At 38.5% G+C, this 18,259-nt stretch overlaps 1 protein-coding gene across 2 annotated transcripts in view; it reads right to left on the reverse strand.

Moving 5' to 3' along the window:
- The window catches only part of STXBP5L (syntaxin binding protein 5L), a 191,887-nt gene that overhangs the window by 85,462 nt on the left and 88,166 nt on the right, over positions 1 to 18,259 (reverse strand). For both annotated transcript variants that reach the window (XM_065642097.1, XM_065642087.1), the window contains exons 5-6: positions 14,722 to 14,856; positions 5,823 to 5,886 (exon numbers count right to left, since the gene is read on the reverse strand). In XM_065642097.1, coding sequence (XP_065498169.1) covers positions 5,823 to 5,886; positions 14,722 to 14,856 — 199 coding nt within the window. The remainder of the gene's footprint in view (positions 1 to 5,822; positions 5,887 to 14,721; positions 14,857 to 18,259) is intronic.

The raw sequence follows: 18,259 nt of genomic DNA on the forward strand, positions 1-18,259 counted from the left end.
TAACCTGCTTTTGTTTGGTTGGTTGTTTCTGCAAGATTTTCTGTCTGGACAGTGTTGACAATAGTATATCTGCTGAGAAAACATGACTGTAGCATGTTTCTCTCAGGTCTTAATTTCCTTACCCCTGGTTGGAGGGAAAACTGACACACAAGAGATCACTTTAAACCGAAGAGTCACAGATTAAATTCTCTTTCAGCTACATATATTCCTTTAATTTCTGCTTTCTACTGCTTTAAAACATTTTGAAGAACTCACTTTGAAGAGAATTAATTGCTTGCTTTCCTAGAAGCTGAAAACCAAAATAACCGGTATGCCAATTTTCACTTCTTCTAGAACTAGTTTGTCATATCAGCATGCACACCTGAGAAACACCAGTGAAGAAGATTTGTCAAAATATGGAAGAGAAGGAAAATGATGCCAGGGAGAAAAACAAGAACAAACACAATCCTTTCTCCTTGTCTCTGTTGAAAGGAACTGAATAATTGATCTTGCATTGTACTGAATACTCTTTATTTGAACACAAATAATTTCAGATCTTATGGGAGATGTAAAGTCTGGCCTACTTAGGCATCCTGGAAATTGCTTCCCTCTAGGGGGAGTCTGTCCTAGACATGAAGACTAGGAATGACCAAACGGGTGGGCTCACACGTTTCTGCTATGGAATATTTTATACAACTGGCAGTGATGACTGCAGTTGTTCTTTCTCCGTAAATACATGGATCACACAATGCAGGCAAGAAGTTTCAGTTTCTATATAAAGAACTTGAGCAGAAGAATGACGAGACTATCTTTTAGTCTCTGAGACCTTACCAGCATCTTTTCTATCACTCACTTAACTTACATAAATCTAAAAATGCAACTTGGTTGGACTGCTAAACAAAACATCACTTTGTTTCCAAGTTAAATATAATTGATACATCAATATTACTATAAAAGAGACTGTGAGTACTTCCCATCCTACTAGATGTGATTCTTTATATTACTAGGAGTATATTCATTATGTGGAGATGTATTACCTAATCTGGGGATGACTTATGGCTAATGTATTTAATACCTGAATACGAACAATACCTGATTACTTAAGACTCTGCTCCTGAAAAAAATTCAAATTGCCCTGGAGAAATTTAGGAATATTTATCATTTTTGCTCTGGACAGGTCCATATGGGATTCAGCAGCAGAGAAAATGTGAAAAGACATCCTGTTCAGAAAGCACGCAGCTAACTGGTTAGCACTTGTGTCAGGATGCCATATGGTACTCTGGGATAATAGATTGCCATTGAGACAGTGAAGAAAGAAATGTCTTCCTGTGACTGCTTTGGCTGTTAGTGTAGTGATCCTACATGGAAGACAGTTGTATATCCAGAGTTAGTGATCCACACAGGAGTTAACCTGAGCAGGTGCAGACCTGTGCTGTGCTATGTGTTGCTGCAGATAGGACTTGGTTTTTAGGCCTGTGTTATGGTGCACGTATTCCTCGGCCACAAGAAAAATTTAGCTGGCTAATTGTAAAGAAGAAGCCTGTAGGCAGCTTCAACTTGGTAATGGCAATTACAGCACCTTTGTGTTCTTGTCTTTATCTTAATGTAAGACAGTATCTTCTCATGCGAACATCCTTTTGCTTGACAGTGGAAATTAATAGATTAAAAAAAAAAATAATCCTTTGAGATCTTTAAAGACCAAAATGCTAGCAAACCTCTTCATAGAGGGGACCAGCACAGTGTGCTGTGCCCTTATCGGAGGTCCCACTTGGGGTTCTTAGTATCTGAATGAATGCAAGATTATCCTCTTTTTCCTTTTTTGTATTACCTCCAATAAATGGTATTTTAATCATATATTATGGAGTCTGAGTGCCTTTCTGACTGTCATCATAACAAGCACTTGCACCAGTGTATTGCAGCTGTGTACCAAACCAGTTGAGTTCAGTTTGTATCTACCGGTATTCTTTTAATCTCAGTTTTTGTACAAACGTATTCAGGAAAGTGAAGAAATAGAAAAGCATTTAGTATGTGACCCTGTTTCATAATAAGCCCTTCTCCCTGGTGAAGCAGGCTCGTCTTTCGATTTTTATCACACTTTTGCAAAGATATCATGCTCCAAGCAATTACTAAAAGGTTAAATACCTCCTACCATGGACAGCATTCCACTTGAACTATTGCTGAAATTCTTAATGCACAACAGCACTGCAGAATTGCAAGATACAAAGTGCTGTGATTTCAGGTAAGAAGTTGAAAGATAAGATTTGCTGCATAGCTGTGAATCTTTCTTTCTTTTTGCTTAGATCGTAGCCATACTGCTAAAATACTAGTACTGTGGCATGACACTGAAGTCAGAATTTCAAAGGGGTGAATGTGACTAGTCTTATTGCCAATATATTTATGATGCTCTGAACTCTGATCTGTCTGAACCATAGGAAATTCAAATATGCAGTCCTCTTGGCCATGGTAAGCACTTGAAAGATCTATAAGACAAGCTCTATGTCTGTAATATTCAACGAGTTAAAAAAATAACACATCCATAAATGCAGTTGGAGGAGAAAACATGGACAAAGAAGAAAAACGTGTAAAAAGAGTCCAGGAAGGAAAAACCCAAAGTTTTCACTTCAGCTTGTGTTTCCTGGCACCTAATTTAATTACTCATGCTTAATTAGGTTAATAATCGTAAAGAAGGCTAGACAGAACTTTAAGGAGGCAGGAGTCCTGGCAAGATCTTCCTTGTCTAGTGGAGTTGCTCCACGTTTTGATTTAACAAATCTTTCAGCATGAAATGCTTTTGATGATGGTGTTTTGGGGAGATTTCTCCTTTCCAATCAACTAATTGCATCCTGGTATGTGCCAGCCAGCCCCTTCCTTGCCCTGGCAGCACAAAACAGCTCAGAGAAAAAAAAAACCCAGAAAACAAAACCAAGCCTGCCAAATGCACACTGTATTTATAATAAGTGTTATTAGACCTCAGAAGACAGACTCAGAAATAGGAAGTTTACTCCACCTGCTAACAGTTAATAACATTAAACCTCTTCCTGCTAAGCTTTCTCCAGTTGCTGGGAAACTGCAGATCATTGCAGTTAATGTCTTTTCCTGTGTCAGCATGAAAAATCATGTTGCCACTTATAAATGTCTGTGCACTTCACACTGTTCCTAACATACACTTATTCATCGATTTGGCAGTCACCGTTATATTTCATGGACTTAATCACTAGGTTCCCAAATTGTTCTCAGGTGACACATTAAATGCCCAAATTGTTTTTATCTTCTGTCTTCCAGCCACAACTTGCTGGATTCATAAAAAAGACTGTCTCCAAAGTCTGACTTGATAGTTTGCCTGGAGAGCAGTCTAGAAAAACTTTGAATGGCAGAAGTCTTCTGGAATTACATTCCTTTGGTACAGAAAAACTGGTCATCAGTCACTGTTACAAACTAGAACTTTTGGGAATTTAATGAATTTTTTTAAAGATGAATACACAGTCAGCACAAAAATTCCCCCAGCTTTCAAAAAAGAGATCTTATGATTATCCTAGATTTGGCAAGGTTTATCTGTGTTTTAGGATTCTCAAGCATTCAGTGCCCAGAGCAGAATGCTAGTTATTTACTTCAGTAAAACAGGACCAGATCTGTGAAAAACTTTGTGGTATCCCAGAGAAGGATATACCCCTGGATCCTTGCAGAGTACAGTACCCTTGTACTTACAGAGTACAAGAATATCTGTATTTTGAACAATAATTATGACTGATTCGTACCCACTATTTAATTCCTGAAGCACAGGTAAAGAACACTTTCATCTGCTGCCCCCAATGAAGTGATGTGAGGAGTCCAACTTCTCCCACCAGCACCTCTTGGTAGTCTTTGGTTAACTTGAAGCTGAGGAGCTAAGCAGAGTATGTAGAACTATCTTGAAACAGCTCCATCACCTAAGAACAACTCTACTAAATGAAACAAAAGGTCTGCCTATCACAGTATCTTCTTAAATGGCCAAGAGCAAATACCAAAGAACCATATGTGAGGAGGGCAAGTGCTTATCATACGCTCACATATTCTCTCAGCCTAGGTAATTTTCTCATTCAAAGGTAGCCTGTACCTCAACCATACATTACTCCATTTAACATAAACTTTTAGGAAAATTCTGCAAACCTTTTCAGTAGCCCTCAAATTTATTTCTCTTGCGTTAACTTTTCCAGTCTTCTTTGTGACCAATATACATTTTCAACAACCACAGCACCATTTGGAAAAAGTTTGATAGCTTCTACCTATTGCACATTTGAAGACGATGCATAGATGAGGTTCTTAGGGACATGGTTTAGTGCCAGTGTTAGGCTAATCGTTGGACTTGATGATCTTGAGGGTCCCTTCCAACCAAAATGATTCTATGATTCTATCTGTCTGATTTTGTAGTTGCTGTTGTATGCTAACACTTCATCAGTGCCCAGACGTCTCCACTGTGCCCTTTGAGCAAAAAGCATCTGTATGTCCAAGCAAGTTCTCCTCTAACTCCCTTTCCTAGGACCTTTTCATCTTCTCTCTTTCTACTGAAGTAAAAATATCTTAGGTTTCTGTTTGGACACAGTGCAAGACATTCTTGTAAGAGATATTAACTCTCAAGATAATTTTTTCTTTTAGTATCATATCCTTTTTCCCTACACCATGTGCTTTAGGTAGGTCAGCAGCAGCTTCTCCTGTGGCCAGCAAACAAGAGCTATGCCTCATCAGTAAGCCTTTATTTTTATCAGATATTTTGCCATAAATAGTTAAATAGCATTTCTTGATGGCTTCTGCTTTGAGGCTAAAACACCCAGCCTCATAGCATTTAATTACTTTATTTGCTGCATTGTACATTGTTTGATCTCTTGTTATTCTTCCAAAAAGGCCTAGAGATCTAGCTTGTTGGAGAGCTAGCTGGCAAGTGCATGATTTGCACATAGTTCATCTTGCAACATGGATAAGTGCAAGGACAGATAATGCAAATGAAATTCAGATGTAGTCACCAGTGTTTTTCTAGGTACCCATATTAATTTCAGTGTAATGTCCCCCGTATCAGTATTAGAAATTCAAACTGCTGCTAGTTTCCAATAACCATCAGCTGTTACGTGAGACAAACTGTCAAACAGATACACCATTTGTAAGATGCAGTCCTTTATAAATGCACTTTGAAATGAAATTGGCAAAAATTCTCAAAAAGGATGAGATAGTTAAATGTCCCTTCCACACAGGCAAAATGCTCACAAATTCAGTAGCAACAGAAAAATAAAAAAGCTCTAATAGAATTAGTATTCTGGCAACCAAATTTCATTTTGGAAAAGCTACCATACAAATAAAGCCAACTCAGATTTTGCCTCCTGACGGTATCAGTCACGACCCTAACATTCTGATATGTTTTGCTTCCACTTGTTGACAGCTCTTTGCTATTCTCAACTCTGTTCACAAATAGCAGCAAGTTTCAAACGTGGGTTAGTATCATTATTATTCTTGTATAAGAAAAGATTTATTGTCTTACGAAAACTTACTATAATGCTTTCATAATAGCCTGTTTATCCAAGTACTGAAGTCGTGATATAGTTTTTAGTCAATTCTTACGTAAGCAAAACTCAAGTTTATTTCAACAGGAACAATTCCGGTTGGCTTCCAAGTACAATATATTGTCTGTATCACATATTTCTACTCATTAAAATAGTACAAAGAGAACTTTTTTCTTAAAAACTGTAAAATACTAAAAGTGACCTTGCAAATACATAAAGAAAGCAGATTATAATGAGCAAGCAAAAAGAAAGAGCTATCGAGGCAAATAAAGGCTACGAAATGTTGTTACATTTTATACCATTAGTTGTACTTACTTTTCCCTCATCTCTTGGGCTGTCACTTAAATGTACAACTGGCCCAGGGTGAGTCTTTGTGGATCTGCAAGACAAAAATCAATTCAAATCTGTGAATGTTTTTTGTACGAAAAGCTAGATGCTTACCTTAATTTCTAGGTGTGTTAACGTGTACCTCCAACAGTTTAAAAGAAATTCTAAAAAGCTCAACAGGGGAAGATAACTATCTGAAAGTTATCCATATCTTTTCATGTTCTCCTCTATTTCCTTTTTGCTGCTATAGACAAAGATCCTCCTTTGTTGATGAATATTTTCTTCTCTTTAAAAAAATAAAAATCTCACTATTCCTCCTATGAAAATAATCTTTTTTTCCCCTCTTTTCTAGGGCTTTTTTTGCCTTTTCTGTTGTTGAGCCCTTCTCTTTCTGCCTTCCCTCCTCACTTGCTTGATTTCAAGGCTAATCTGCCGAGGATTTGCAAAGCCTTCACTACATTCATTTCAATTACTCCTCAGCCATGAGACTCATCCCATAAGTCTTCATAAGCCTCTACAAAGATTATTCCCTCTTTTTTTTTTTTTAAACCCCAAAAACATGTACCAACAATGTAATATGCAACTTAGTACAGGGACTGCTGCTTAAGTCACCGATGTCCAGCACCTGGTGGCAAATGCAAATCATAGGAAACTGACTGGACAGATGAAGATTTTTCAACTGTTATCTTTTCTGACCAGACCCTCAGGCTCTGGAAGTCAAACAGAGCAAGAAGACAAGGACCAGTCCATAAAGCTTCAGGCTATTTGAATGCCTGTGCAGAAGAGGACCTTCCTTCCATCTAGATTCTGGGGTCAGAGCACATTTCCCTTGGAGTTCAGCTTGAGATCTAGACTCGTGTGGCTAGTCTTATTTCAGCAAAGGTCACCAGGAAAATAAATATGGCAGAGATTTGCAGGGTCTATAAAGCTAAGAATTTATCTGGAAGCCATATCTAAAACTACCTAGGCTCGAAGTTGAAAAATAGTCTGCGAGGGAAATAAAGAAACAAACCAAAACAAGGTTATTCAGCCAAACCACTCAAAGGATTTTCCTAAACTAACATTGTTCCTCTTCCTCTGGCTTAAATACTGCACTATAGCAAAACTGGCCTCTTTGTTCTACCAGGTCAGGCTCCAAATCAAGATTGAGAGCGGTATGCAAAAATTCCCAGGTTACCCAAACATTAAAATACTGTGGAGTAACCCATATCCTCACAGACTCCTCCTTCCTGAAACAGTATTCTCCAACACTCTGGAAAGCATGCACGCTTTCCTTTGGCCTCTATTTTTTGCCTATAGAATGTTTTACTATTTCAGCTATTTTGTCATGCATCAAAGCTGGGCCAAAGCAAGCTAGCAAAGATCCTGTCTAATACTTGAATCTCTGAGCTAGAGACAATTAAAAATTACTCCAGACATCCTTAGACCTTCCAAATTAAGTTTATTTCAGGCCAAAGAGATAGAAAACTTCACGTCACCTAAAGGCCAGACAACCTTCCAAGACTATACCCCATCCCTTCACATAGATTTTAACATTACTGCTAGCTGCATGCACAAAGCTAGGGGCAATGTGGTAAGCCCCTTCCTTAGTGAACTTTCTCCATGAGGTGATCGCATGCCACCATCTTCAGCTTTGGCAGATCATGTTTCCACAGATATCTGCAGCATGTTACTTTTCTACAGGAGGTCTTGGTGACTAAGGCTTCTGCAAGAGTATTTTGCAACATAACCCAGCACAGAAGTGAGATCAGCAGGAAAGCAGTGGACAGCCTGTTTATACAGTAATATTCTATACAGGCTGCCTTTAACGGTGCCAACAGAAAGTACCCATTTGGCTTGAGATGTGGCACACAACAATTTCTGCAAAGATGCAGTTAGCAGGAGATCTGGCTGTCATTCCTATCCAAGCCATGTCCCCACAGAGGACCCCTCTGGCTGAGCTTCTGTTTCTGAGTAACCTGTACTGGAATAAAAAAACCAAACCAAAACATTTCCACAACACCAGACCTTGAAGCAGGCAGGATAGGTAGGCACTGATGGGGAACTGAGGGGTGAGATGAGGATATTTGCAGGCAGTGCTTAGACCCACATGTGGCTTGTACATCTGTCCTCAGGGAGTGAATATGACCTCTTGGGACATTTTAGGCTGATTTGAACTTCTTTTCTGACGTAGGTTCACCTATCTGAACAAGTCAGAGTATGTTGAGGGAAAGGACTAGGTCCGTTTGCGGTACATGCTGCCTATGCCATGATGGGCAAAGAAGCAAAGATAAGAATAAGAGGAAAAAATGTGAAGGGAAGAGGCAACATAAGAAATTTTACTACTTGGCCAGGTCAGAACCACTGACAGACGACAGAAGAGGGAGCAGAGCCAAGCAAACATCAGGCATGACTAAGCTGGCAACAGACAAAATGGGGGAAGGAGCACAAGCAGGCTGACGAGGCATTCTGGTTTTGGTGGCTATCCCAGCCCACTGAACCAACCCGTGTGCAGGCTGGGTTGCTTCTCCACAGCAGCACTGCTACTCTACCTGGAATATTGGCAAAACTGGGGCAAATGGGGGGAAAAATGCAAAGAGCATACTATCTTTCTAAGCTAAAGGTTGATCCTGTCTAGGCTACTATTTGTACCTGCCAATTTTAAAAGTCAAGAACAATTCAGGTACATCTGTGCAACCACCATTTTCTTTTTAAGATACAGATGTCGTTGCTCACCAAAGGATGTAACCATTTGGTTTTGGACAGAAGAAAACTCTTACATGAGCTGTAGTCACTCTCCATTACATCTAACTTCAGAGTAATTCTACTTTCATTGTCACACAAACTAGTTGTAAAATTACATAAAACTGGCTTTTACTACCATTCTTATTTTTATCTTATATTCTTGCAGGGGTGTAGCCTCAGTTTTCCATGCTAAGACCTTGGCTAAAAAGGGTAACCTTCACTGATACATTTTCCTACCTCCTCTGTTTCTCTCTTGAATCTATTGTAAACCATAGCTGGGAGATAATGGGATTTATTACGTTGTAATAAAATTTCTTTTTTACTTTTCAGGATATTTGGCACTTTTTGTTTCTTTTAGGAGTGTTATCTTTTCATTATTGGGTTCCTAGCTATTTTTTTTGTTTTGTTGATTAAGAGCTTCATATACATTATCAGCGAAGCTGATACCAAACACAGCAGTCTGTGCCCTAAATGTAAGATATTCTATTTTTCCTCATTCTCTTTCCTCTATGTTTGATGTAAGTATTCTCTTAATATTTCTTTTATTTTATTCCTCAGTATTTTAATAGTTTAGTTGGTTTATATTATAACTGACTTGGTCAGGATTCTTCCATTTTCTCCTGATTTTATTATTTTAGTCTGTCAGGGATGTCACTCCATCAAAAGACTCAATGAACCGTTGTTTTGCTTTCACACGTACACCAGCAGTCTTTAATTTCATCCTTGTTAGCTCTTTTATGTCAAATATTGGATGTAGGTGTCAAGGTGTTGGCAGCGGGGAGATACAGGGGGGTGTCTGTGAGGAGAGGTCAGGGCTGCTCTGTTCTGGGCACAGCTGTCTCCAACAAACCCACCGCAGGGCCTAGCTGAGCCCCTCAGCCAAGATGGTGGCACCTTGGGGAAAACAAAACTAAGAAAGGCCAAAAAGCACTGCACAGGCAGTGAGGAAAAAAGTGCGAGAAACAGCTCTGCAAGCACGAAGGTCAGTGAAGGAGGAGCGGAGGAGGTGCTCAAGGCGTTGGAGCGGACATTTCCCTGCAGCCCGTGGAGACGGTCAGGCCAGTGCAGATATTTCTCCTGCAGCCTGTGGGGGACCCCACGCTGGATCAGGTGGAGATTTCCTGAAGGAACTGCAGCCTGTGGAAAGCCCACACTGGAGCAGGTTTATCCTGAAGGACTGTACTCCATGGAAGGACCTGTACTGGAGCGGGAAACGTGAGGAGGAAGGAGCAGCAGAGAGGAGCCGTAATGGACCAACCGCAGCCACCATTCCCCATGTCCCTGCACTGCTCAGGGTGGAGGAGCAGGAGGAGGTAGACGAGCTGGGTATGAAGGAGTGAAGTTGAGCGTAGGAAAAATGTGGGTTAGGAACAAGGTATTTTAGTTTTTGTCTTTGTTTCTCATCATTATACTCCATTTAAACTGGCAATAAATTAAATTAATTTTCACCAAGTCAAGTGTGTTTTGCCCATTGACATTAATTTGTACATGATTTCCCTGTCTTTATTTGACCCATGAGCTTTTCCCTCTTATTGCCTTCCCCTGTCCTGTTGAGGAGGGGAGTGAGAGAGCAGCTGGGTGAGGGTCTCACAACCAGTCACGGTCCACTCACCACAAATACCTTGATCGTTTAAAAGCTGCCAACTCTGATTATATGTAAGTAAGAGGATACAGTCTATGAAGTTTGGCAGTCATAACACAAACTCTGTCAGGAAATAGGAAAGCATCTTTTTCAAATAATTGTATATTCTAAAACTCAAGGCGCCATCACAGGTAAGATCACACACAGAGTTTGTGGGGTGATGACAACAGATGTTCCTGAAGCATTTTGGAATTGTAGAGCCTGCTCCCTAGCAGTCCTCCCACACTGCCTTTCTGGGGCTAGAAGAAACATTGGTTTTATATACATATCAAGAAAAGTATTTGCATCAAAACCAGTTCCTCTTTGGACTAGACAACAAAGAGTATTCACAAGGTGAAGCAAGAGGCTTTTGGTTTGGGATGGGACATGCACAGACCCAACTTGGGGGAGACGTTTGAAGGGGGATATACTGATACAAAATAACACCAGTTCAGACAGAGCAGGGAAGAAAACTGTGCATGAAAGGGTTGTAACTTTCTCCATTCTATATAGTCTTTTGCTCATTGCCCTGAACCTGCCCTGTGGCTGGATACAGAAGGAGAGACATGATAAATCTTCTCTGGCAATACATCTTGCTTGCTTCTCCTGAAGTGATGTTATCTCTTTCCCACTGCAGGACTGCGACAAGGAACCCAAAGCTAGTCCTTTGCACCACTGCCAAAGGCAAATCAGTGCCTCACTTCTTGCATCTTCTTATCTCCTCAAGGGAAGTATGTATAAATAGAAATAATAGCAATGTTTTATGGAGCCCTAGAGAAGTGTTGCTTCTAAAGGAGTGCCAGGCATTAGGCTCTACAGTCAATTTCTCCTAGGGGTAGACATCATGACTGCACTACAAGTAGGATTAAATGAAGCAATTATTTAGTTAACTATATTATATCAGTAATATTAGTTTACAGAACTCATGAAACACGATCAGAGCTACAGATACAGTAATTACTACTCTCATACAGTAAATTACACTGCATGTGGAAATGTCTACACACAAAAACATTTTGTCTCATGTGGCTTTAGTATATATAAAATGTTTTGTTTCCCCTGATTGCTATTACGGTAGAGTTGTCAAGGAGACTGGAAAGTTTTACGCTTTCATTGTGGAACAGCCTACAAAGAAAGAAAAACGCTGCTGAATCACATTAAAAGCAAAAGCAGAGATATGACGACTCCTGGAAAGGATGAAGTGGTGCTGGGAAACCAGCCACATTTGAGGCTATCATGAATAAAACACACTACTGTTGATGCCAGATACTTGTGTATAGGCATTTCCTCAAGCTGACTTTAGGAGACTATATAAAAACTAACTAGATCCTATCCCTTGAGAAAGGGGAAAATGAGGAAGAATGAGTAGGCAAAAATAAGGCATAAGTTAAATAATTAATCAGAGAATTCTTCATTCCCAAATACTATCTGAGGTAGAGCTCAAAATGACTGAGAAAATGAAAGTTCTGAAAAGACATAAAAAGGACAAAACACAAAACCAAGTCCATACATAGCAGAAAGAAAAAAAATGAAGGTCAATTCCAAGGAAATATCAGCAATGATTTGCAGTAAAATTTCCTGAAGCAAAAGCTACCTTCAACTGAGCAAGAAGCAAGTATGAGCTAATGATACAAAATACTGCAACATTTCATAGCCTTCATTGACCTTTAAGCCCACAAAAACAAGACTGCAGAAGAACTGAGAAATGGACCTAAAAGTTCCTGTGACAGCTGTACAGGACTAGAAGTTTGTTAAGAAACTAGTGAAAATTTGAGCTGTTTTGCACTTCATCAGAAGTTACTCCTGACAGCAGCAGGTATTAATTTATTTGGAGTGTGTTTGTTTTGGGAGACAGGAGAGCTGACATGCCATAAGACTTGACTCTTACTCAGAAGAACAGAACTAAAATGGAGAAAGCATTCACTATAAAACAGGAGTCTTCAAAAAACTTGTAAGGATGAAAGGTTTTATTTAATTATTTTATGCTAAAATTAGAAAGCTCAAAAAGAAGTCTTCAGCAATGTTATAATTTGGATCCAGGGGAATGTGGAAAATACATAGATGATATATTCCTCCATCATTCTGGGAAGATTTATGCACTGTAAGAAACAGAATGACTTGCATACTCTAGTAAGGACTTCAAATACCAAGACAATCTTTAAAGCAGATAAATGTAGTGTCTGACAAAATAGAATCAAGTCAGAAGAAAAAAAATTCCTTTTGAAAAAAAATAGCGTGCACAATTACGGAAACACTGGTTTCTGAGAAGAATGAAAATCTGGTGTTAGAAAGTGATAGAAGGAGTTAGAATGGGGGGAGGGGGGGGGCAAACAAAAAAGAAAAAAAGGAAAACATCTATATTAGTCATTGTTGGAGAATTGGAGTTAACCGAACATGACAGTGCTGAGAAAAGCATGTGCATAAGCAGATACTTCTGTATTGCCTGTAGTCTGACGTCTTCCACAGTTCTGCTTTCTAGCAAGGTGCAGTGCACCAGAGATTTTAAGACTTTTCATTGGTAGAATCATAACAACATATCCATGGTTGCAAATAAAATTGTTCTTTCAAAAATACAATTCTAAAGGAAAGTCTACTATCATAAACCCATCCTTGTGAAGTAAACTTAGAGTTAATAACATTCCCTTTAAAAGCTAATCTAAGTTTCATTTTTCCTGCAAGAAAGCAATAGTACTGGAACAGACATCACAGTTTGTTATCAGAGAGAGTTCAAATTACTTTACTGAGAAAAGTCACCTAGTTTCAACTTCAGCCGTGCTATAGCATCTGTTAAAGGCGGCTGCTGTAACAAACATCACCATTGTCTCCACCAGCCTCTTACTCTCAGGCAGCCACACTAATCCGGAGACACACAGGATCCCCTGTCCACCTGTGTAATCCAGGCAAGGACAACTTCTTCCATTCCATATCAGGAAGTACATGATGAAATTGAACGGAGAGGATACAGCCTTCTTACACCAGCACAACGTTTATAGGGATCGGGTTATACTAGTAAGACTGATAGAACTAGAAGCAGTAATGAATGAATACCCATGCTCAACTGTCACCAAAACAGCACATAGAAAAACAGCTTTTTAGAAGAAGAAACTCTTGAGGTAACCATGCAGAATCTCCAAGTACTTGAGCTGACAAGGCCTGTCTCTATTAGGTTGTCATTATCTTCCACAACTTATGCAAGAAAAATTTTGGAAAATCTAGGTATACTCCTACATAGGCAACACAAAGAAGATAGTCAGGAGAGACTACCTTTTTACTAAAAGGTCCTAGAGAGGTAGCTTCTTGCACAGCATCTAGCCTATCTCAACAACTCAGTACTGAAGCTTGTTAGTAAGCAGTCCTTATTTCCCACATACTTTTCATTGAAGAGAAGCATCAAACAAACATTCCAAAATTGAGAACTGGATGAAAGATTTACCAGCAGACTATCTGAATCCTGATTACCATTTGAATCCTTTGAAGATAATATTAGATTTTTATGACTGTGCCTATGAAGTTTGGTGGTGGTAGAGGGAAGGAAAGAAAACGAGGCATCGGTTTTGTCAGCTTGGGGGAGACAGTTATTGGTGATAGTAATAATAACAGGGAAAAAAAAAGGGAAAGGGAGAATTTTGGAGAAAAGTGGTTGCTATCAGTGTGATCTCTGCTAGGGACAGAGGATTAGATCCATCACTATATGCCTGTAGCCCTATTCTTAGATACTGTCCTCTTGTTTCAGTGAGCTTGGTGAATTTCAGTTTGCTGCCAGAGGTTACAGGTTCCTCACAACATGAAGCAGATGTCTCAGAAACTGCATGAAATACTGTGAGTTTGCCTGCAGCAGGTCCTCTTGCTGCAACTTCACAGAGGAAACAGCAGAGAAATATTTGTTTCTGTTTAGGCTCTTACTTGCAGGAGGCATAGATTTATCCCAGTCAGATTTTTATGTCTCCCTCCACTTCATACCCATGACATAGGCACCTGTGTTAGCCTGTCAGAGGGCTGTCATTTAACAGACACTTAACACACCTGTCCTATCACTTCATCAGGTTTTTATGAGCCTGATTTAACTTTGAAATTAGCCTTGTGATGAGCAGGAGGCTTGGTCTAGAGACCTCCAGTCCATTCTCATCTTAAATGATTCTACAGTGCAATGAAGAAAAGTTCTCCATAGAGTCTTGGGGCCAATATACTCCGTTATCCTCTTCGTAGGATATTTGGAGGAGACAGTAATCAAGCTACTCCCATAAAACCAGCAAAATCAGAACTTGTGAGATTAATGATTACCTACATTTCATGGAATTCCATAGTTAAACAGATTGCCAAGCAACTTTTTCTTTGATATAAAATATAATTACATGGTCTCTATCACAAATCTGAATTCTTAATGCTCTGTAACAAAACTGTTAATAGCACACATGCATTCATTAAAATAAAAGGTTTTCAAACGATGTGTTAATATTTGTAAAAATAAATTATTCTTAAAATTAATCTTAAGACAGCTATGAAAATGACCACAGGCACAAATGCAAGAAAGTCTGCACTTACAGTTCTATTGCCTTGTTCCACATTATAACATATCCAGAAAGAATGAAGGACTCAATATTTACAATGTGGGTATTTCCTCTCTCTGTTCCAACATAAAGCCATTTACTCTGGAAAGGTAGATGGCAGTAAGTAATCCTGGAAAGGAAAAGCAAACAAAAAAAGGAACTGAATATTATATCAACAATATTTTTAACACTTTTGCAGATGAAATAATTGTTCTTTCCATTTTATAACTTGAGAAAAGCCTGGCTGGTAGATGCAGCATTCTGAAGAATGTGCGGGTTTTGGGGGTCATCTTCAGAAAACTCATAAAAGATAACAAAACAGGGCCATCTTGCCTGCCTATATTAAGGGCAGGAAAAAAGAGCCTTATCACTTGAGCACTGAACTAAGTCATGTTATCTCCATGAGTATGTAAATTCCACTATGACAGTATCAGGACTCTCAAGTTAGGCTTATTTTCTTCCTTAGAATAAGCAACTTTTCCAGTTCAACAAACAGAACTTAATTGACATCAGCAGGATTAAAGTTTTGTACATCAGAAATGTAACGCCATCATTCACACAAGAAAACATTCACTTTATTTGCTACTTGGGAGTGCAGAGCACTAGATAAGAACATTAGCAAGTGCAGTTCAGTATTATATCATAGACACACTGAATCCTACACTCATTCTTACAGGGTGATAAGCCAGTGCTGTATTAGCTTGGAAAGATGCCATGACAGTTTCTCATTACAATTTATAATGTTTTTCACAGATGATAAATGACTAGATTCAGGTTTCTTTGATATTATAGTTGTTATATAGATATTACATACATTCAAGCAAAAGGAAAGCTATAAGAAATAAAAACCCTTTTGCTGCTAAAATATAATGGAATGCATGCTACCTACAGAGACTGAAACATAATCTGACCATATGGTATAGCCTCAGAAATGGTGACAAAAAGCAGGTAATTTGCTTAGTATGCCATACGTTATTATATTTATCATTCAGCTCCACAAGCAGTCTGCTTACAGCTTTCAAATACAAACTTGATTTAACAGCTATGCCATAATTTTTATCCTTAACACCTTTCTCCCCCACATATGTATAAACAGTGTTTAAGAACATACATATTTCAGTTTTTTATTCTTATGGTACAGCAATCTTTCTGAATTAATTACAAAGGAGTGAGAGGGGTGCAGGTTATCATTCAGTAATTTGGCCCTCTCAGTCATGTAAAGTCCTCTGAGTAGAACATTTGCCATCCTTTGAATTAAAGGTATCGTTTAATATTTATATAAATTCCACATACTTTCTGTAATTCTTCCCTGTAAGATGTTCTCAGAAAACAAAAAGATTCCAAACAGATTCTACACAGTATTTTGATAGTTCTGCAGTTTTCCAAGCAGCTAATCATGTGTCAGGATATTTAACATTGAATGCATTCAAGTGAGCAAAAATTTTTTTGGCCTTATTTATCACACTGGATTGAACACAATTGAAATAAGCAGTCTTCACATTCTAATTTATGGGGAAAATTATCACTGAATCATGAATCCAGAATAAGGCTTATCCTTCACAGAAATCTTGTTTTGTTTATTCAAGTGAGACTTATGTACTACAGAAGCTTTGTGCTATCCATCTGTACAAGATTAAGTTTTGCCATTAGTTGTCTAATTTTGGCAATAATTTCACTGCCTTTAGCAGAAAGAAAACCAAGTTTTTCAAGAGAATTGCTTTGAGAATGGAAATTACAGTTTAGTATGCATAAATGAAAATGCCTTCCAGCAGCAACGTAGTACTTAAATTGTGGATGCAGTCAGATCAACAAATATCTGACAGAAAAAAACTGCAGAAGGCGTATGCCACTTACTTATTCCTTGCTGTAGTTAAAGCTGTTAGTTTTATTGTTCTGTTCATAACAGATGCAAAGAACAATTTGCCCTTTTCACTTTGTAGTTTTACAAATGTGAAACCGGTTTTCACATTTTTCCTGATCCTTCTCCTTAAACTAGACAAGTCGATTTCTTTTGCTTTCTCTTCAGATGCATCATTTGCTACATTTCTGGTTAGATTCATACTTAAACCTTTTTTCTTTCTCCTTGCATTTCTGTACTAGCTCTACTTTTCTTTCTTGCACTCCAAAACATATGCATGCTCTGTTAGGTCCCAGCCCATGCAAAAACCTCCCTAGTCCCTGGGTGATAAATCCTCTTAAACTCTTCACACCGATGTTCATTCAGCATTCTGTTTGTAGTAAATTGTTAAATTATAGGAAGAGAAAATACCCGTGAATGTGAAAGTGTTGAAAATATATCTGTCTTGTGACTGACAAATAACTCATGAGTTACAAAGTGAACCCTAGTTGACTCAATGCTGCTACTCCTAATTCTTGCAGTTGTGTCATCTGACTAAGCAGGTTCAAGCCCACCTAGGGCCATACTGATTTTCAGTACTCTGACAAATTCATTCACAAGCTGGTACAGTGTACTGTGGAAAACTTGTTCTCCGAAGAGCAAGACGGAATCCCATACCCTGATTATGAATAAAGTCTCAAAATCACCTCAGACAAAATGTGAGGCTGCTTTGGTCTACTTTTTTACCTTTTTGAAATTTGCTTCTGTGTTACGATCTCTAGCACGTACCGCCACAACAACCATCAGACTAAATGGGTGTCTGATTTCCCATTTACTGCATGCCCTCCATTTGCCTACCTTGGGTTTAAAATTTCAAGAACATAATGTTTCAAGAGCAAGGCCATACAGTAAGAGAAAAATCAGACTAAAATACTAACCACTGTACATCAGTTACTAGGCTTATTTTCCTGCTGGCCTGTCTGAAATCCCAGGCACCAGTAGCTACTAATTCTGGATATACAGTATGAAGGACCAGAAGAGAATTAAGTGTTGTTAAAGAATGAAGAAAATGACCACAAATTTTACTGTTTCCCTAAGTTCAGCTATATCCTCTTAATGCATTTCATTTTGTTTTGATGGATCTATGGGACAGCCAGATAAGAACATATTCTGCATGTTCTTTCTTCCGCAATGAAAACTACTCCGAGTCTTCATTGTTTACCCAAACTGTTATTAGACATTATCAAATACCACCTTTCACAATCTGTGAGCTTACAAGAAAATACTATTCCCTCAAAGACAATCCAGATATATAACAAAGGTACTAGTTAGTTTAGTAACTAGAGCATAGGGATTACTATGCATTTTAATATGAGTCATTGTTAGTCTTCACCAAACAAAGCCATATGATTTTCATATTCTCAGAATAGTATGCACTGCTCTGAAGTAGTTTTCCTTTACATTATGTAAATTAAATGCAAAGTGCTTTATGTATTATTGGCTTTTCACTTCTGCAGAAAATAATACCTTGACTTTGAGGCTTGAAGGCTTTGAAGCAAGACTCAGATTTTTAATGAACATCTTCCATTTCAGTAAGTACTGAAATTACATAACAATTTCTTCAAGAGAAAACAATGAAGACTCATACTGTAGTTTTCACCATGGATGAAAGGTACCCCTCTCTTAGTCATGTAAT

Source organism: Caloenas nicobarica, chromosome 1, assembly GCF_036013445.1.
Source record: "Caloenas nicobarica isolate bCalNic1 chromosome 1, bCalNic1.hap1, whole genome shotgun sequence".
NCBI classification, from domain to species: domain Eukaryota; kingdom Metazoa; phylum Chordata; class Aves; order Columbiformes; family Columbidae; genus Caloenas; species Caloenas nicobarica.